Consider the following 20,673-nt stretch of genomic DNA (forward strand, 5'->3'; position numbering starts at 1 on the left):
ACTTCTGGCTTTTTCTGTTTATGTGGTACTGAGGAATGGAACCCAGGATTTCATGCATGCTAGGCAAACACTTTGCCACTAACCTGCATTCCTAGCTCATGTCTATAAATTTTAAGCGTACTTCCACACAGTTTTCCATAAGGGGTACTAATGTACCTATAGTATATAATGTTCTTCAAAACATTTAAACTTAAACACACTTCTAATTGGGGAGGGGTGATACCTATTGAGGCTTTTTGAGTTACATCATCCTAATTAGAAATATTGTTTCATAGGCCTGCTAGGTAATTTGCAGAACTCTTGAACTATCTATTCAGCTCTTTTGTCCACTTGCAATTGTATATTCTCTTGATACTGAATTTATAATTTCTGCATCTTATGCCCTCATCAGCTTGTTTACACGTCTTCTTCCACTCTCAAGTTTTTTTATGCTATTTCTTTTGCCATGCATAAAAGTTTTATTTTGATGTAGCCGCATTCATTTGTTTATGCTTTGGAGATACTACTTTTCAAAATCCTTGCTCAGACCTATGATACACAATATTCCCTGAGGTCTAATTTGGAAAATTCAAATGCTCCTACATGCTCACACAATGCCAGAAATGGAAAATTCTACTTGGCCATAGGTGACAGGTTGTAGTCAAAACCAAGGCATACCAAACTGTACAAATGAGTTCAGGTGTGTGTAAGGTACACATACACAAAATATAGCAATTTCATGTTTCCCTCTTTAAATTTGGTCATTTCCAATACATCCCCATGATCTGACATCCAAAACATTTCTGACCAAGGCATTTGGAGAAGGATGACTCACCTTGTAGGAGTCTCATTGTTTTGAGTCCAGTGTTTGGATTTAGCTTGGAAATCTTATATTTTCAGTTGATTTCGTGTATGAGTTAGAGGTCTAGCTTCCAAGTATGACTATCGAGTTTTCCCAGCACGATTTATTGATGAGGACCTTCTCTCTATTGTGTTCTTTGGGCTTCTGAAAATCAGTTGCCTAAAAATACTGGTTTGTTTCTGGTGTCTGTCCTGTTCTGCTGTTCTTATGCCAGCCCCATGCTCTTTGGGTCCCAACAGCTTTGTAGTATATTCTGAGGTCAAACAGAGCTCTAGCTTTATGCTTTTTCCTCAGGATTGCTCTGGTCATGGTGAGGCCCTCTCTGGTTCCATTAGATTATAGGTGATCATAATGACCTCAATTTAACTTGAATTACTTCTGTAAATACAGTCTGTAAAGACATCTCCTTGGGTACAGTTGGTTAGGATTCAAAAGGTTTTTGAGGGAGATTTCCACCCTTGAAATGACAATATCCTTCATCTTAAGCCCACTGTGAGCTAAACATAAGTAACTGAGATCTGCATTCACAGGTATCTCAAGATTATGGAGTTTCTTCCATTCTAGCAAATACCCACACTAAAGGTCAGTGAACTGCTCTTGAGTGTAGTTTGGATATGTGGCAGGAAATTTTCATGCTTTCTCTTTTACAGGCATGTGGGCTTTCTTCCTGTGATTGCTGAGGACAATCATGTCCCAGAATCTTCTGGTGATATCCACAAACTTTGGAGTAGATGACTATTAGGGCATTATGGGTGTTTGTAAGGGACTATTTATATAATCTGCCAGCTATTCATCAGCTAAAGATTGATAGCCAAAGATTTTCCTCCCATTCTGTGTGTTGTCTCTTGAGTGTGACAATTGTCTCTGTGTGTGTGTTGGATTTCCCCTAGCAGTTTCAGGTCTTCACCATAAGATCTGTGATCTATTTTGAATAGCTTGTCAGGGTGAGTAGAGAGGGCTCTACCTTCAGTCTTCTACATATTGCTATCCAGCTTTCCCAGCACCACTGCTTTTTAAAAATATTGTCAAGGTGATGTATAGAAGGGTTACAGTTACATAAGTAAGGTAATAAGTACATTTCTTGTTGAACTTCTTACCCCTCCCCTCGCTTTTCTCCTACTCTCCCTATCTCCCCAATCCCCCTCAAGTTGCATCTTGTCTTGTGTATGTCACTGTTGCATTGGTTCCCCCCTTGTCCTTGTCCTTTGGAATTTGCCTGTGACTTGCCTATCCAGAACTTTCCATTGAACTGAATCATTCTGTCTCAAAGTGGCAAAATACAGTTAAGGTTACATTTTCTGCAATGTGAGGAAACAACCAAGCTTGGAAAGAAGGGTTTGTTTTCTATTCCCTCACATAGACCCTGTGCAAATTATTACCAGTCATGGTGGGCTTCCTGTCAGAGAGGTGGTGTAACCAAGTCTGGCTATGGGGCACCACATCCACCACTCCTATCCCTTTGGAGACTGTCCTGACAATACATGTCTTTTCAAGCATCTCTGGTGTGGGAGACAAGCATACTTTTCCTATAGAACAGCAGAGTCCGTGGCACTGTGGCTCAAGGGGTAAAGCATTAGCCTTGAGCTGAAGAGCTGAGAGACAGGACCCAGCCCCAGAGTTCAAGCCCCATGACTGACCACAAAAAAGAAGAACAGAGGAGGCTATACAGGGACCATTTCTAAGATTCATGTCTATCAAGCCTTTGGCTTTAGTGAAATAACACATAGTGCACTTCTCTATATTCTTCTTTGCTTTTAGCTTTTCTCTTTGATCAGAGCAGTATACTGCCATTAAGGAAAGCAGAGGAATGAAGAATGACTTCATGGTTTCATCTCTGGAGATGGCTACAGAGACAATTTGGTACTTCTTCTAGTTCCCTCTATATGGGAAATGAGCTCAGATTGCATATGCTGTCTTATAACCCCTTTCCTTAGCTCTGTCTGCTTACATTGGTGAGTGTTGGTACTTTCATTTTTGCCCTATTGACCCCAAGTATTCTTCATGGTTTAAAAATTCCCAACTTAGTGGAATGTCTTGTATCTGGTTAGATCTAGTCTTAGAGTAGATGGAGAGTCTTATTTCATCTTGTAGAGATGCCTTGTTTTCTAGGATGGTTTGGCTTCCACTTCTTTTTTCTTTAGTGGCTTCCACTTATTAATAAGTCTTTATTCTTAATATGTGGAAGCATCTAAATGGTTGACCTATTCTAGCCAAAAGAATCTATCATGTTCATAATGTTCCATGTGGAATAATAGCAGATGATACAATTTGTGCTGGTATTTCCACAATATTTGAGTGGCAAAAGTCTGTTTCCGTTTCTCCTGATCAGGCAAGAAATTCAAAGTTCCCAATGGGAGGCCAAGGCCAAGTTTGAGGAGAGACACGAGACCAGCAAGAACAAGTGTTTTTCCAGAAGCTTCAGTTTTAGACACTTTCTGTTTCCATTATTAAAAATTGGGGAGGTTAGAAAGCCAACGTTCTACGTGGTCATTAGCTAGTAAATGGTAGTTTAAGACTGTCTCTGGAGATCGACAATGCTTGCTGTCTACATTTGGGATGCAGAGTCTCTTAGAGGGGAAGAAGGAAGAGCTGGCTCCTAGTTGTGCCTCTTCTTTTTGTGTTCCAAACCTCCTGAGTGAGCAGAAGCCACTTCACTTGGTGATACCCAAGTACTGTGGGTGACTTTGATCAGATTGTGTTTGCTCTCAGGGGCCTGCTTATGGGTCCCTGATTGATGCCCAGTAGCTCCCATTCATTAAAGAGTTCTTCTATCCACTTATATTTCTATTGTAGTCCCAAGCACAGTGTTCTGGGGGCGAGGGTTACTTGGACTAGATGGAGCTCACATCTGACTGCTATGTAGCAGGTCTCCACTGACAGGGCTTCAGCAATGGACATGGCAGGAATGGAGAGGTAGGCCTTCTTACATGATGAGGCTCAGAGTATAGCAAACTTAATGGTCAGATGGGACTTAGAGGCCGAGGTTTTGGGGAGATAACGTCTCAGGATCTTCTTGTAGCTTCACAAACCTATACAACATCAGCCTGGAGAATCTCTGAGACTATTCTGACACTAGCTTTAAGCTCTGAGGTGGGGGAGAGAACCTGTACCTTGGAGGTGTAGAGAGACAGAACTTCCTGCTGGATGAGGCAGGCTCAGCACCCTGAAATCCTTAACCCTGACATTATTGACTTATCTGTGTCCTGAGGAGGAACTTACCTCTGATCAATATACAACATTGCTGGCCCCAAAGGTAGCATTTGAGGTGCAAGGAAAAGCAACCACCACGATACATTACCTTTAGCCGTTTGGCATGGCCCATGGGGGCTGTTCTCAAAGGGACCAGGCCAAATGCTTTTCATGGGTAACATGCAGTGATTGTGAACAGGAGTCCTACCACTCAGTGACACTGTCTGTGCCTTCTATCTTTGGTCTAGAATTCTAAAAGGAAACCCTTGACTACTCAGCTATTGAGAATTGTCTTCATTAGAAAGCATGCATCATTAAGAATCAGTGATCTGGTAGAGCTGCTTCTAGCCTTGGTTTAGCCAGATGGCCATTGGTTATAAGGCTTTTATATTTATTCAAGAACTGTCTATAAGATGAGAAAAGTCAACCAGAGTTGATGCATACTTGAATGAGTGCCTGTGATTGCCTTATCAGAGACAAAGGTGTTGATCACTCTTCTGACTTGTCATTAGACTCCTGCTTGGCTAGCCTTTGTTCCCATGGCCTACACAGGTGGGTCAGGATCCTACCTGCTCCATGGACAATGTCTGGGATTCTATTGTTGGAGAGTGAGGCTAGATGCAGGGGTACGAAAATCGGTGGTTGCTGTTCATCCTGTGGCCCAAGGGACAGCAGCTTCCAGGAGAGCAGGAAGCTGGGGTACATGTGTCAGCATCACTAAAGGGCCTGGTTGATCCTAGACAAAAGCAGCTTTGAGATTAGGATGCCAGTGTTGGGACAGTGTCAGGAATGAGACAAGAACCCAAGTCCAGCTCCAGCAGTGTGTGCCCATGGCCTGCCAGAACTCTTCCTTACAATCTGTCTTATACCTCAAGTGGAGACAGAAACAGGAGGCAGCATGCAGTGTCTAGTCTTCCATTTACCTAGGTGCCCTGCCATGCTGTGTATCTGTACATGGGGACTTAATCTTGGTCCCCTGATCTGCTTTGTGCTTTTATTCCATGGAATTTTTTGATATTCCTAATTTCCTGGCTATTGTACTCATTCACCTGAGTTTTTAATGTGTTTTTATAAGCTATCTTTCTGTGACTTCTTTCCCAACATCTGACGTGATCTTCTGCTTCAGGACACGTCAGTAACCAATTCACTGAACTGGCTGAACTGGCTTTAGCCATCTTAGGACAGAAATGGCCTGACACTACTGAGATACTGAGACGACTTCTTATCCAGCCACAATTCAGTGTGTTGTCTGGTGATGTTTTCAGGGAGAGCTTGGATCACTACCATCATTGTTATCAGTTTCTTGGCTACTCAAGTACTCCTTCTCTTCCTCCTCCTGAGCATTGTTTTTCCTTTTTTTAATATATTAAAAAGCAACATTGTACAAAATGCTGCGACTAGTAGGAAACAGCCCAAGCGGCTGCTTCCGTGGTGCTTGCCCTTGTGGACCCCTCGAAGGAGCAGACCGTTGCCCAAGTCCCTGTGCTGGCTCGAGTCTGTGCTGCTTAACAGCGTGGGAATGATCGCAGGGCTTGTTCTAAATCAAGAACAGGACTTTTTCCTCCTATGGCCACATCTGTTTGAGGGTCGTCTCTGGTGCACTGGCCTCCAGGTGAGGAGAGGCATGGTTGTGGTGGCCCAATGGCCCTCCCTGTGGCTGGGGGACCTGCTGGGGGACCTCGAGCTGTGTGTCCCAGGCCAGCTCCGCCTGTTGTGGAGCAACACTTCTGCTCTTGCTGTCTTGTTGCTTCTCTTGCAGTCTTTTCTTATATCATGGTAAGAGCTTTAGGAAGCCTGCTGTCTATCTTCAGGTTCCTTTTATTAAGTTCAAGCTCCAGGGTTTATTCATACTAGAAGATTTCATGTTCATACTGGGTTAGGTGTTTGTACCCTTCCCTACTGACAGCAAGTCCAACTAAATTGTGTGATGGGGTATTTTGGACAGAAGGGTCTTCCTTGATACATAAGAAAGTGTTGCTGACTGCTGTGACTGGGGACAAGACAATAATGGGAAACCAGGCCACAGAACTGAGGTCTTGGGGAGCCAGGTGACTGAATGGGATTCCTGCTACCAAGTCCTAAGGGACCCCTAAGAAGAGTTTTATTGAGTTCAGTTCAGGGGGAGGGACAAATACAGATCATTGCACATACGAGGTATCAATCTATCTTGCGGTTATAGACATTAATGAGGTATAATTTGTATACATAGAAATAATTGACTCCTTTATCATTAGGGAGTAAAAGGGAATAATAAAACATTCCTTCCATAAAGCAGACATCCACATTATTCCCAAGGCCTTAAACTCATCGCATTCAAGCAGCTCCCCACTCAACTGGGGGTAATAACTTTTACCTTTGTCAGCCTCGACCGTTAGGCCTTAATCGGGCTCAGCTCTGAGCATTTCGAGGGCACTTTGAGCTGGCATTCCAAGCTCTTGAACCCTTTCAAATTCACAGCTAAGCATCAGAAGCCCTCATGGTATTAACAGACAATTGAAGCCATATGTTGGAAGAACTGGCAAATTCTGACTCAGGTCCAATGTACAGTGACATTTTCAGGTTCCTCTTTGATCATCTTCACACTGAGGGATGCCAGTGACTTCTTTTGGCTATTGCTTCTCTATCTAAGTGATGACAGCTTGAAGGCCCAGGAGAAGCCACCCAAGGTAGACAGGGCTGGGGTCTCATCCATATTCAGTCCCTTTGCTTTCAACTTGGCTTCCTATAAGGCTACTCTTCTCTACGTCCCTTTCTAGAAATTCAGTTAGGCTTTTTCCTGGTATACAGCCAAAGCATCTCTATGCATATTTCTTCAATTTCCTATTCTGTAGTGCCAACAAAAAGAAGGAGGAGTGGGCAGTTAAATCAGGAGCGCCCTAGTCGCCAGGTAGATGCACACACACGATATAGTCTTTGGTTGGAAGTGAACAAAAACATTGGTCACAGACTATCATTCATGTAATTCCATCAGGGACTACCCAGGCAGTCTGAATGAGGCTTTGATCTCATTCACATTTTAAGACTTGTAAATACATAGCAATGATCGTCTTGGGTGCTTGATATGCGCACAGAACACCAGCTACTTCAGCACCCTCTGCTTCGCCTTGATAAGTTGGAATTGCTGTTAATGTTGTTCTGGGCAAAGACTAGAGGGCTTGGAGTCCTTCTTCTTTACTGGTGGAGGTGGTGGAATACACTTATCACATCTTTTATCCTCCTGGGAGCTTCTGAGATTTTGGTGCAAGCTAGCCTTGAAGGACCATAGTAAGAAGGTGTCTTCCTAAAGGGCAGGACTCTGGGTTGTCACTTTGTTTTTGCCTAGTAGGACAGACAAATGGTCTAAAATGAAGTCATTCTAACTGATGGGCTTAGAAGTAGCAACATTATGATTTATGAAGAGACTGAGCTGGGGAATATATAGGTGGAGCACTTGGAGTGAAAACACGGTACCCTTGAATACTCAAAGTCCTGGCCATGAGAGACTCAGGTAGTTGAACAAGATGGCTGCCTTCAGATGGACCTGCCTCTTTCCCTAGCCACTCTACTGCTTCCTGAAAGGACTCACAGATGAAGTGCTCTAGAGGAAATGATCCATAGGTGGGATCCATGACTTGAATGGATCTAAGGTAGGACCCATGACTTCAATGTCTTTAAAAGGCTGAACTGATACTGCTGCAACAGTGACCCTGATAAACTTCTTGAACCTGGGAGGCAGCCAGCCATCCAAAGGCCAATTGGTGGCATTGGACTGCTGTGATAGGATGGAGCCACTTGCCTTTACAAGATTCTTGCTTGGATTTTTACACTTCTTTGTCTGAAAGATAGTCTTTTTTTTATAACACTCAGGACTTTCAATGTAACACTTGGTGTCACTGACTCCACATCAGTTCTGCTTGTGATGTAGAAAGTGCCTTCTTTGCACTGGTGAATCCACAGGCTGGTGCCCATGGAAACTTCTGGCATGCAGATCATCCCAGAAGCAGCTGGCCTTGTAGAACCCTGGAAAGGCTTCCAAAGTCTCCATCATGGCACCAAGGGACATTCTGCTGTGGGAGACTGTGGTACTGTCTCTGGGTGAAGCCTGTGTCCTGAGCATTCATATCAGGCAATTGCATTTCCCTCTACCAGGCTGTTCAAGCTCAGACACTGCAGGAGGACAATGAACGTGGCATCTCCCACGGCAACACCAGAGGCCCCACCAAACAAACGACTCCCATCTTAGTGATCGCAGCTTTGCTGGTTCAGAGCTAAACCAGGAAGAATGCTGCTCTCTTCTTGATGTAGAGGCAGTCTGTGGTCTTCTGTAGCTGCAACTTTGAATAGACAGAGGGAGCTTACAGTAATGGCTGGGTGATGTCAAAGTCTATGAGATCTCTCAACAAAGCAAGATCACACTGAGGAAATGTGGAAATACAGCCGGGGGGCGGGGGGGTAAACTTCCCTGTGACTCCCCCTCCCTCGGCCCTGCAAATAGACCTCCCAATACTGGCCACCCTGAGTTGAGAATGTTCTGCCCTCTACATGCCCAATGAGCTGGAATTGTAGAGAAGAAAACATACACCCATGGCCTTCTTTTTGTTGCAATAAAAGTCTTAAATAATCTGCATTTCTCCTCCTTGTGAATAGTGTTTACCTAAACTTCTGAAGGATGCACTATGCATTCCATTAGTGTGCATCATGACAGAATTGGGATAGATTTTTTTTAACAAAAGGATCAGAAGGCACATGAGACTGGATCAACCTGTCAGGAATCAGGGAATGGTTGGATCTAAGCAACTGCAATGTCATGCCTTCTCAAGTGGTGCTTGGTAGTAAAGACAGTGGAATGTGAGTAGGCATCCAGTGTTTTCCTTTCTGTTGTAGACCTTAAGCATGTGTGTAGGTGTTCAGCCTTTCCCTGTCAATGTGAGCCTTGTCTACAAGGAGTCAATATCTTTAAATCTGATTTTCATAACTAATGTCATGCTCAGGCTAGGACTAGAAGAGGACAGGAGTAGGATCTGGACCTTGACTTTACTATTTTTTTTTTTGTCAGTCATGGGGCTTGAACTTTGGGCCTGGGTGCTATCCCTCAGCTCTTCAGCTCAAGACAAGCGCTTTATTTCTAGAGCCACAGTGCCACTTCCATAAACCTTGACTTTTCTTTTTTTTTGCGGGGGCGGGGGGGAGGGATGTAGTCATGGGCCTGAACTCTGGGCACTGTCCCTTAGCTCTTCAGTTCAAGGCTAGCGCTCTACCACTTGAGCCACAGCACCACTTCTGGCTTTTTACTTTTTAGCTTATGTGGTGCTAAGGAATCGAACCCAGCCCTCAGGCATGCAAGGCAAGCACTCTACCACTGAGCCACCTTCCCAGGCCGAACTTGACTTTTCTGAGTGAGCTTTGTTCTCTAGCTCTGAAGCCTTCTGAAGGGCTGTAGGCTATGAAACTTCTTTCTCTTTAACAACATGCAGCCTGTTTCTAATAGGGCCAGGGGTGAAACATTTAATACACGCTGAAAGCAGGTTCTCTGGCCTTGATTAACCCACCCTCTCATTCTCTAGATGTGCTGGACAACACCTGTCTCCTTAAACCTGTGTGTCCCCGGACTCTCTCTGTAAAACCTGGCTTACCTAGTCAAACTTCATACCTACACATGGGCATGTGTATGCACTTACATGCTTGTGTGTTCATGGCCATACCTTCCCTTACTTGGTCTGTCAAACCTGACTATGCTCAGGAGTTGTCACTGGGATCAGCTCCCAGGCTCTCTTGCACTTTTGACCTACAGATGGGCCACCAGGAGTTAGTGCTGCTGTCCTCTGTCCCTTATCCTGTTACATCACTGGACCACCTTTGCCCCTCTCACTTCGATGTGGAAATACTAGAGTTTTGCTCCTCAGACCTGGAGATGTGAAGTGGTCCACTCAGGTCCTCACCCCTCCCCCTTAACCCTCCCCAGACCAAATCTTTGGTCAAACCCCTGTTGGTACCATGGGAACCACTAAGGGCATCAAGTCACCCATTTTAAAGTGGAACAGAACTTTTCATTCTATGCTATACTTTCAACTTCTTGTTCAGCCCCTGCCTCCTAAGACTTCTTTCCATAGACAAATATAAACATTCACAACCAAGGAACTGTTACTGCTGCTTTATACCAGTCGGGATGTCATCTCAGCCTTCTACCCCTAAAAATGACCGTGTCAACAGGAAGTAGCCAGAGAGAATCAGTGGCTCTTCTCAATTGTCAAAAGGCTAGAATGTTAGGTATGCCCATGACATTGGCCCACTCTCCTCCTGCTCTCCTCCTCTTCTCTGCTAGAAAGGAAAGCTCAGTAACCATTCCAGAAATCACCTGTGGGAAACAAGTAATCAATCACATCAAAGTGTCAATCCCCTCATTGAGTCTGCAAGGCCCCGGGCTCTGAGGTCACTTCCTCATCCTCTGAGGTCTTGTGCTTATCTGCCCCAGTCAGGCCTCTTCCTGCCAGAGAGAAGATCCATCAGCTCTGACATCATTTCCACATCTGCTGTGGACACATCTCCTCCTTGCCCTTCCTATATAATTCCTCTCTCCTGCCCTATGCTCTCACTGTGCATGCATCCAACTCAGGCAGGACATCCGTTTGCTCCTGCTCTTCACTAAATCAACTTTTACTGAAGAAGATGGCACTCACCAGCTTTTTACCTGTACCTACTCAGCTATCTCAGGACCAACCTGAAGCAGTAGAGAAGGCAGAATCACACAGTCCATGGCAGATTTCCCTGGCCTCTTCACATAGAGAAACTTTCCTCATACAGATACCCAACAGGCTGTATATCTCGCTTGGTAGAGGACTTTGATGATGCTTTTCCAGAGATCCATGTGGCCCATTATCCACTGGATAGAGATGACAACAAAAACAGGTCAAATGCACTGGCCATTCAGGTCGATCCTGAAGGAAGAATTCAGTACGATGCAATTGCTTGACAAAGACAGTCAAAAGACAAGGTCATGGGGCTGGGAAGGTGGCTCAGTGGTAGAGCGCTTGCCTTGCACGCATGAGGCCCTGGGTTCAATTCCTCTGCACCACATAAGCAAAAAAACAAAAAGACAAGGTCATTTACAGCAAATATACTGACCTGGTGCCAAAGGAGGGGATGAATACTAATGATCCAGACCCGCAGAGATCCAGTGAAGAAGCTATTCAAGAGATCACAGCAAAGACAAGGGTAGCCTTAGAGAAGTGTGTCCAGCAGAAAGTTGCCTCAGCCATGCCAGTTTGGACAGCTGATCAACTGGCTCCTGCTCAGTATCTGCGATACACACCATCTCAGCAAGGAGTGGCATTTAACTCTGGAGCTTCACAGAGGCTAATTCAGATGGCAGTAATGCAGAAAGATCCAATGGAACCTCTGAGGTTCAAGATCAACAAGAAGATTCCCCAGGGACCACCTACTCCTCCTGAACCTGTCATGCACTCTCAAAGTAAAAAAATGACTGCCAAGAAGCAACAAGAGTGGAAGATTCTTCCTTGCATTTCCAACTGGAAAAATGCAACGGGTTACAAAATTCCATTAGACAAGCAACTGGCCGCTAGTGGAAGAGGACTTCATATGGTACACATCAATGAGAAATTTGCCAAACTGGCTGCAGTTCTCTATATTGCTGACTGGAAGGCTCTGGACACTGTGGAAAGATGGGCCCAAGTGGAGAGAAAAAGGATTCAGAATGAAAGGGAAACTTAGAGTGATGGCACAAAAGCCAGGGAGAGGAGAGCTGGGATCAAAACCCATGTGGACAGATGATAGGGAGGCATGCACATAGGAGGGATGAGATCCAGCAGGAGAGGCAAAAAGAGAGACGGCATGACCATTATCTTTCCTGGACAGTTGCTGGGAAGGGATCAGAACTGCAGAAAAAGGAACAGCAGATAATCACTGAAGTCATTGGGGTGTCCCCAATCCTTGCACCTCAAATGAAGTTCAGTATGACCAACAGCTCTTCAACCAGTGGATTTGCAGGCAGAGAAGATGAAATTTACAATATGTCACAAGCTAAAAAGAAAATAATACTGACACAGATAATAGCAAAAAGTTTTAAATCCTTTCTTCTGCCTTCCCCTACCATCCATTCAGAAACTAACACACCTCACCAAATCAACAGGAAATGACTTGACAGCTTACTTGGTTTTATGGTCACATCCTACTTTGGGGTGATGACCTTTGTTCCTGTTGTCTATCAAATATCCATAATTTTTCGACAGCAATAACCAAAAATATTCTTTTAAATATGCTCTATCCATGTTGTCCAGCCTGCTTCAAACTCCCAATCCTCCTACCTCAGTCTCACAAGTGCCGGGATTACAAGCAAACACTATTAGAGCTTAAATCAAAAATCATTCTTCCTCATGTTTCCATGAGTTGACTGATCTCCCTTGGGATCTGTAGTAGGGTGGAAGTCAGGCGCCTGCAGGGGCTGAAGGGTTACTAGGTCTGGACATCCACATGGCTTGCCAGTGGTGAGCAGAAGCTTTGTTGGTCAGACCTCCTTAATCCAGTCAACCAGGCACAGGGAAAGGTCAGATGTGACATTTCAAGAAACAAGCCTGAGAAGTGCTTACCATGAAGACCTGTGATGGAATTAACATGGTCAACATTGGCAACAGTACTTCACATACCTTACCTCTAGTTGGGCAGAATTGTTCCTTCTGATCTGCACTGTGACATTTTTATAGTAGCTTCTAAATGAATACATACCTACCATAGGACTTGGCAATCTCTTTCTTGGAATCAAAACAAGTATACTAAAAGTGGATGTCCATCCCAAGTCTGCAATGTGGGTGTTCCTAACAGCTTCAAGTGTCTGAGCCAAATGTCCATCCCCAGTGAATTGATAAAAACTATACATGTACTAAGTAATACTATCAAATAAACAACTGTACTTCAATATCTTCCATATGAAAACAAAGAACTACCATTTATACATATATAAGACAACGTTGTCCTGCTCTTCCGAGGGAAGGTTGATAATCGCTAGTCTCCTGACCTCCTTTTTAAAGTATCCTCAGTAAGTTTAGAGAAGCTGAACCTCTGGGCCGGGTTGTTGGGTTCTCTAATGTAAGTTTCAATAAATGGAGACCACAACATGCTGTAGATAGGTAAGAGTTTATTTTATTTTATTCCTTCCAACAAGGAAAAATTTTACAAACTTTACAATATTACAAAATTTTACAACATTACAAATAAAAATATAAAACACCAAAATGTGGCAACATTTAGAGAAAGCATCCTGAGTCAGGATGCTGTTGTTTCTTCCAAAGTTTAGCCATAGCCAGAAGTTTGAGGTTAGCTTGGCTGCCAGCTTCATCTTCTGGAAAGATGTAGTCACAGTATTCTTCCCAGCCTGCATCAGGCCAGTCATCCATCTGAACCTTCCTTCTCTTCTTCACTTTTTCTGGCATGAGTCTGTCTACTCTCTCCTTATCTGATACTGTTCCAAATTCATACTCAAAGCTTCTCCAAGATTGCAGCAGCATAAGCCTCGCTTCCTTTTCTTCACAGTTCCGCATGATTTTGTTAGCCTCTTCATAAATCTGTCTGCATTTAGACACACTCCCTTCTCCTGCAGACAACTCAAAGTGAGCCAAACTGATCCATGCCTTGACATGCTGTGTCCGTTGGAGCAACTGTCGGTAAAGATTTCGTGTTTTCTCAATTTCTCCCTGTTCCATCTCAAAGTCGATGTAGGATTTCCAAAGCACCTCTGGCATGTCTAAGCGAGGCTGGCTGATGGCTAACTCATAGATTGCCCTGGCTCTCTCCACATCACCAAGGATTGTCTCTAATTCTGCAAACTTAATCCAGGAGGTACAATTTTCAGGTGCAAATTCCAACAGCTTTGCATAAAGCTTCCGGCATCTGTCAAATTCTCGAAGCTTCACTTCCAGTTCTATGTAGCCTTTAAATAACTTGCTCTTTGGACACTTGCCTATGGAAGTCCCCAGAGCTCTACTGGCAGATGATAAATTTCTCTGTCTTATTTCAAATTGTGCATAATAGAGCCACATTTTGGCAAATGTGAACTCTTGATGAGGAATTAATTCCAAAGAGGCTTGATACACCTGCCTTGTCCTCTCAGGATCCTTTGCCTGCAATTCTTCATAGAGTGCATAGTTGATCCAGAGGTAGATGTAACACTTCCAGTGTCTCTTCTCCTGAATGGGTGGGACATTGGCAATGGCTCTCTCATAAACCTCTCGCACTGTGTCAGCTTCTGCAGTGCTTTCCAGTAAGCGCAAGTAATCAAACCACGCATCATAATTGTGGGGACTGGCCCTCACTTCCTCTTCATACTGGAATCTGCATTTGCTCACAATGATAGCTTCAATACCCCGCCTGTCACCAAACTTCTTCTCAAAGATGGTATAGTTTTTGACGAGCTCTTGAGCCTCATGTGTTGGGATTCTGTCCAAGGCATACTTGTAGATGACCTGGGCCCTCTCAAATTCTTTCTGGTTTTCCTCAAATTTGGCAAAGGCAACATAGAGGTGTTCATCCATATGCTCCTCTCCGAAGAACTCAACAGCTCTCTCATACACTTTCCGTGCGTGGGCAAAATAACCATGTTTTTCTTCAGAGTGGGCATATGTGATCCAGTTGTTCACCCGCGGGTGCACAAGAACAAAGCGTTCGTAAATGGTCCGTGCCCGCTCCACCTCTTTGTATCTCAGCTCAAACTTAATGTAGGAGTGCCAGGCTTGCTCCTCGGGCTGCCATTCCATCCAGCGCTCAAACACCTGCCGGGCACCGGCCATGTTCCCCAACAGCTCTTCCATGTATGTGTACTTGTACCAGAACTGGCTGACTCGTGGCAGTGTTGTGATGGCACGGTCCCACACATTTCTGGCATGGTTGGCCTGGCGATTCTTCATTTCCATTTCTGCATATTTCAGCCAGAGGGTGATATTTCTATAGTCCACGTCTAAAGCACGCTCGTAGATGGATCGAGCCCTCTGAATTTCCTGGAGCCTTTCTTCCCATTGCGCGTATTTTATCCAGTTCCCAATCACAGTCCGGTTCTTCCTTAAGTTATCTTCAAAGGCCTTCCTTTTCCTCAGCTTGTAGTCATTGAATTCTTCTTCATCTGCGATCCTCTGTTGAGGTGGACGTGGAAGAAGCTCAAGCTCTCGTTCTTTGGCCTCCCTCAGCAGTTGCTCAGCGGTGATCTGGACGAGAGTTGGAGCTTTGTTTTTGACCTTGGCCACCTGAGGGATCCGCAGTTTCCCGACTGCGGTGGAGACCGCCATGTCTGCAGGAGATCCTGGGAGATGTCCGCACACACTGGGATCGCAGAGAGCTGCCCGACAGAGAGCTCTTGACATTACCAAGCTTCCCAACAACGAAGCGAGTCCGCGGGAAGAGCTGAGTGACAGGAGGGAGCAAGACCAACCTGCGCGCCGACCTGCACTGGAGGGAGGCTGGCCCAGAGACAAAGCTTAACACCAGCCAGAGGGCTTATATAGTGCCAGGCGGGGAGGAGGCGTGGCCACAGTGGAGGCGGAAATGACCTCAGAGCTTAGGGAGCCTCTCACTGGTGGAAGCAGGCAGGGCTGGGCGGATGAGGGAGTGACTGGGCTTATCAGGGTGTGACAGGGTGGATAAGGGCGTGGCTGGGCTTAGGGAGACAGGGCTGGGTGGGTGAGGGGGTGACCTCAGAGGGTGAGGTGGTGACCTCAGAGCCTGGAGCCCTTTGCTGACTCTCATTCAGGACATTGACTGAGGAGATTACTGCTTTCCAGCAGGAGAATTCTGGAAAGGCTACCATGCTGCCCTCTCCTGGAAAGGAGGAGGAGAGCAGGAGGGGTGTTGGGGGCAGTGTTGTTTCCCAGGGCACTCCTAACATTCCAGCATTTTGGCACTTTTGATGGAGAGCCTTTTCTCTCTGGCTACTTCCTGCTGACACAGGGGTATCATTCTTTGGAATAGAATGCACAGATGTCATCCCGATCAGGACAAGGCAGCAGAGATGGTTCCTTGATTGTGAACCTGGATATTCTTCTAGGGAAAGAAGACTTAGGAAACAGTATGAACAAGAAAGTTGAACGTTTAGTTTAGAAGGAGAGCTCTGTTTCAATTTAACATGGGTAGCTTGATATCCAGAGTGGTTCACATGGTGGCAATGGGCGTCTGACCAATATATGGGCTAAGGAGGGGTGGGAGCAGGATCTCATTAGATCTGACAAACTAATCTTACTTTCCTGTGGGAAAATTGATAATCATTACTCTGCTGACCTCCCACTTAAAATGTCCTCAGTACATAGAGAGAAGCCAAACCCTCTCGGCCAGGTGGTTGGGCTCCCTTGTGTAGGGTTTGCCAAAAGGAGACCACCACATGGTTCAGATAGGAAAAACTGTATTATATTGTATTTTGTTCCTTCTACAATGAAGGAATTTTATCCTGCAAGTTGACAAATGAAAATAGAAAAAAGGAAAACGTGGAAACGTTAAAAATAACTTTTCCTATTTTTTTTATTGTGAAAATACCATACAAAGGCGTTACCATCATGTGGGCAAAGTAATGAGTACATTTCTTTCTTTTTTTTTCTTCTTTTTGGGGGGGGGTTCCGGACATGGGGCCTGAACTCTGGGCCTGGGCCCTGTCCCTCAGCCCTTCAGCTCAAAGCTAACACTCAGGTGAGCCACAACACCACTTCCACTTTTTTCTTTTTGCTTTTGTGGTGCTGAGGAATCAAACCCAGGGCCTCAGGCATGCAAGGCAAGCACTCTACCACTGAGCCACCTTCCCAGCTCCACGAGTCCATTTCTTATCAAGCATTGTTGCCTCCTCCTTTGTTTCCCCTTCCCATCCCTTCCCATCTCCCACCTCCCCACCCCAGCCAAAGTTGTAAAGTTCATTTTTCGACTTAACAACTTGTATATCTCATTGTTGCAATGGTTCCACCTGTATCCCTATTTAAACAATGTGTATCTTCCCTTCCCCTCCACAAAGTATACCAACATCAAATACAGTGAAAGCAGGGGTTATACCGTGGGGGAGGGACACACAAAGCAACAAAGAAACCATCTTATAACTATTTAAGAAACAATAGCAAGAAAAAAAAAAACATTTGAATACTCATCTTGGCGTTCATTTCACCGGACATCAATTTATGTAACCTTTTCTACTTGTCTCAGACATATACTAGTTATTGCAAATAAGAGAAACCATGGGACCTATGTTTCTTTGGGCCTGTCTTACTTCACTTAATATAATTTTTTCCAAGTCTTTCCTTTTCCTAACAATGGGGGCAATGTCCTTCATTCTGATGGAGGCATAGAATTCCATTGTGTATATATACCATATTTTCTTATTTTTCTTTCTTCTTGTATTGTAAAAATACCATAGAGAGGGGTTACAATTACATGGGCAAGATAATGAGTACATTTCTTTTTATTTTATTTTATTTTATTTGTGAACATACTGTACAGAGGGGTTACAATTACATGGGCGGGATAATGCATACATTTCTTACCAAGCATTGCAGCCTCCTCCTTTGTTTACCCTTCACATCCCTTCCCAGGATCCCCCCTCCCACCCCCACCCATCCCTTCCCCCCCTCCCCCCCACTCCCCGCACCGACGTTGTAAAGCTCGTTTTCGACATGACAACTTGTACTTCTCATTGTCGCAGCAGGTCCACCTGTATACTTAAACGACTTGTTTTTCCCCATCTCCTCCACGAGTTATACTGACATCAAATATAGTTAAAGCGGGAGTTATACTCTGGGGGAGGGACATACAAAGCAACAAAGAAATAATCTTATAAATGCGTTAGAAACAAATGCATGAAAGAAAAAAAAACATTAAAATACATATCTAAGGGTTCATTTTCCTAACATCACATTATCTGACCTTTTCCTTGTGTATATATACCACATTTTCTTGATCCATTCATCTACTGAGGGGCATCTGGGTTGGTTCCATATCTTCGCTATGGTATATAATGCTGCAATAAACATAGTTGTGCTGGGAGCTTTAGTATGGTCTTGATGGGGAAACACTTGCGTAAGTGCCCCAAAGGGGGATTGCTGAGTCCTAGGGGAGCTCTATGTGGAGTCTTTTGAGGAACCTCCATTCTGCTTTCCAAAGTGGTTGAACAAGTCTACACTCCCACCAACAATGCAGTAAGGGTCCCTTCTGTCCACATCCTCCAGCATCTGTTGTTATTAGAGTTCTTCATTATAGCCACTCTAACTGGGGTGAGGTAGTATCAGAAGATTGTTTAGATTTGCATTTCTTTTATGGCTAGAGAGGTTGAGCATTTCTGCCTGTGTCTATTGGCCATCCTTCTTTCCCCTTCAGAGAAGTTTCTCTTTAAGTCTTTAGCCCACTCATTTATCGGGCAGTTGTTTCTTTGGAGATTTGTTTCTGGGGGATTTAATTTTTTGAGTTCCAAGTCTATTTTAGATATGAGACCCTTGTCCGGTGTATGGATAGTGAAGCTCTTCTCCCAAACCGTGGGCTTTCTATTGATCTTGCTACATAAGTCCTTTGTCATGCAGAAGCTCTGCAATTTCATGCAGTCCCATTTGTCCAAGCTTTCTTTGATTTGTTGTGTTTCTGGGTCTCTTTGAAGAAAATTTTGGCCTGTGCCAAGTAGACCTAGGCTTTCTCCTATTCCATCCTGTAATATTTTCTGAGGGTCTGCTTTGACTCCGAGGTCTTTGATCCATCTGGAATGGATCCACATTTGGATTTTACTCTGAACCTTTGCAAAGCGAATCCCCATGACTTGCATCACTAGGGTTCTGGATGAAGTTCATTGAGTGGGAAGAGAGAAGTATCTACGGCTTCCTCCTCTTCTTGCCTTCATGCTCATGCTCCTCAGGTCGGCTGCTATCTGCAAGTCTTTTGGAGCCACTGTGCTGTTTAGCTTCTTGCAGAAACTTGTCCAAACCAAAAGGATCCTCCTCAAACTGCACTGGCCCTTCTCATGCGGTCTGCCTATGTTCTGAACCGGAAAACTCTTGAACTGGAAGAAAGCTGTTGGTCTGGATTTTGGTTTTTAGGTCATCACCATCCATGTCCTAGTCCAGATTTATCCTGGGCCTATAGATGGTCTGGGCCATGTCTTTATCACCTCTCCAGGTGAGATCATGAATGCTGTAAATGTCATCTTCTCCACCTGCAAATCCGCTGTCCATACCTTTGGACTGGTTGAAGAGCCTCTGGTCATACCAAACTTCCTTGGAGGTTCCAGGATTGGGGACACCCAGAGCAATGACTTCAGTGATATCTCGATGTTTCTTCTTCTGCGGTTTCCATCTCTTCTCAGCAGCTGCCCTGGAAATATGCCGGTTGTGTTGTATCTCTTTTTGCCTCTCGTGCCGGATCTCCTCCCTCCCACAGGCCTCCCCATCTTCTCTGTCCACACGGGTTTTGATGCCAGCTCTCCTCTTCCTGGCTTTTTGGGCCATCACTCTAAGTTTCTCTTCATGCTTCTCTTTTGCTTTCTGAGCCCTTTTTCTCTCCACTTGGGCCCGTGTTTCCACAGCTTCCCGAGCCTTCCGATCGGCAATGTAGAGAGCTTCGGCGAGTTTGGCAAAGTTCTCATTGATGTGTACCATCTGAAGTCCTCTTGCATCGGCGGCCAGTCACTTGTCTAAGGGAATTGTATAACCCTTTGCATTTTTCCAGTAGGAGATGCAAGGAGGAATCTTCCACTCTTGTTGCTCCTTGGCAGTCATCTTTTGGCTTGGAGAGTGCATGACAGGTGCAGGAGGAGAAGGTGGTCCCCGGGGAATCTTCTGGTTGATCCGGAACCTCGGAGGCTCCATTGGATCTGTCTGCATCTCTACCATGCGAATGAGCCTCTGTGTAGCTCCAGAGTTCAATGCCACTCCTTGCTGAGATGGTGTGTATCGCAGATACTGAGCAGGAGCCAGTTGATCAGCTGCCCCAACTGGCATGGCTGAGGCAACCTTCTGCTGCACACACTTCTCTAAGGCTACACTTGTCTTTGCTGTGATCTCTTGAATAGCTTCTTTGCCAGGTCTCTGTGGGTCTGGATCACCGGCATGCATCCCCTCCTGTGGCAGCAGGTCAGTATATTTGCTGTAAATGACCTTGTCTTTTGACTGACCTTGAGGAGCAACTGCATCGTACCGAATTCTTCCTTCAGGATCGACCTGAATGGCCAGCGCATTTGACCTGGTTTGTTGTCCTCCCATAGCCAGTGGATACTGGGCCACATGGATCTCTGGAAAAGCACCTCCATCTCCAAAATCTTCTAGCGAGCGAGGATTCCAACCTTTTCGGCACCCATACGGGGGAGCTTCTCTGCGTGAGGAGGCCAGGCAGGTCTGCCAGGAACTGTGAGATCTTGCCTTCTCTTCAGCTTCAAGTTGGTCCAGGGATAGCTGAGTAGGTGCGGGTAAAAAGCTGGTGAGCGCCATTTTCTTTGGCAAGAGTTGATTTACACAAAAGCAAAAGCAAGAAGTAGAGCATACTGCCAGCCCGCCTGAGCTGGAAACCACAGTGCAGAGAGTGAAAGTTTAGGGCAGGGGAGAGGGATTAAATAGGGGAGGGCCATGAGGAGGTGTGGCCAGAGGGCATTCAGAAAGGACCTCAGAGCCTAGGGAGCCTCTGACTGGGGAATGCAGGCATGGCCAGGCACAACAGGG

At 45.1% G+C, this 20,673-nt stretch overlaps 1 protein-coding gene and 2 pseudogenes across 1 annotated transcript; all 3 read right to left on the reverse strand.

The window, feature by feature from the left end:
* Positions 1 to 5,572: 5,572 nt before the first annotated feature.
* Positions 5,573 to 7,978, reverse strand: LOC122122229 (annotated as a pseudogene).
* Positions 7,979 to 10,590: 2,612 nt separating this feature from the next.
* On the reverse strand, positions 10,591 to 15,297 carry LOC122122230 (crooked neck-like protein 1). Its single transcript, XM_042696306.1, has 2 exons — positions 13,295 to 15,297; positions 10,591 to 10,651 (listed from the first exon to the last, which is right to left on the reverse strand). Exons 1-2 carry the CDS (start codon positions 15,295 to 15,297, stop codon positions 10,591 to 10,593), a joined length of 2,064 nt encoding a protein of 687 aa, XP_042552240.1.
* Positions 15,298 to 18,779: 3,482 nt separating this feature from the next.
* On the reverse strand, positions 18,780 to 20,445 carry LOC122122322 (annotated as a pseudogene).
* Between the last annotated feature and the right edge of the window lie 228 nt (positions 20,446 to 20,673).

The sequence above is a fragment of the Dipodomys spectabilis genome, unplaced genomic scaffold (assembly GCF_019054845.1).
Source record: "Dipodomys spectabilis isolate Male_0828 unplaced genomic scaffold, ASM1905484v1 ptg000207l, whole genome shotgun sequence".
Taxonomy (NCBI): domain Eukaryota; kingdom Metazoa; phylum Chordata; class Mammalia; order Rodentia; family Heteromyidae; genus Dipodomys; species Dipodomys spectabilis.

Bases quoted from the DNA above. Each gene is read 5' to 3' on its own strand.
- LOC122122230 (XM_042696306.1), bottom strand. From the start codon at position 15,297: ATGGCGGTCTCCACCGCAGTCGGGAAACTGCGGATCCCTCAGGTGGCC. The intron at 10,652-13,294 runs GCATCCTGACTC...AAGTTGATTTAG, and splicing joins AAACTTTGGAAGAAACAACA to TGAAGAGCAGGAGCAAACGG.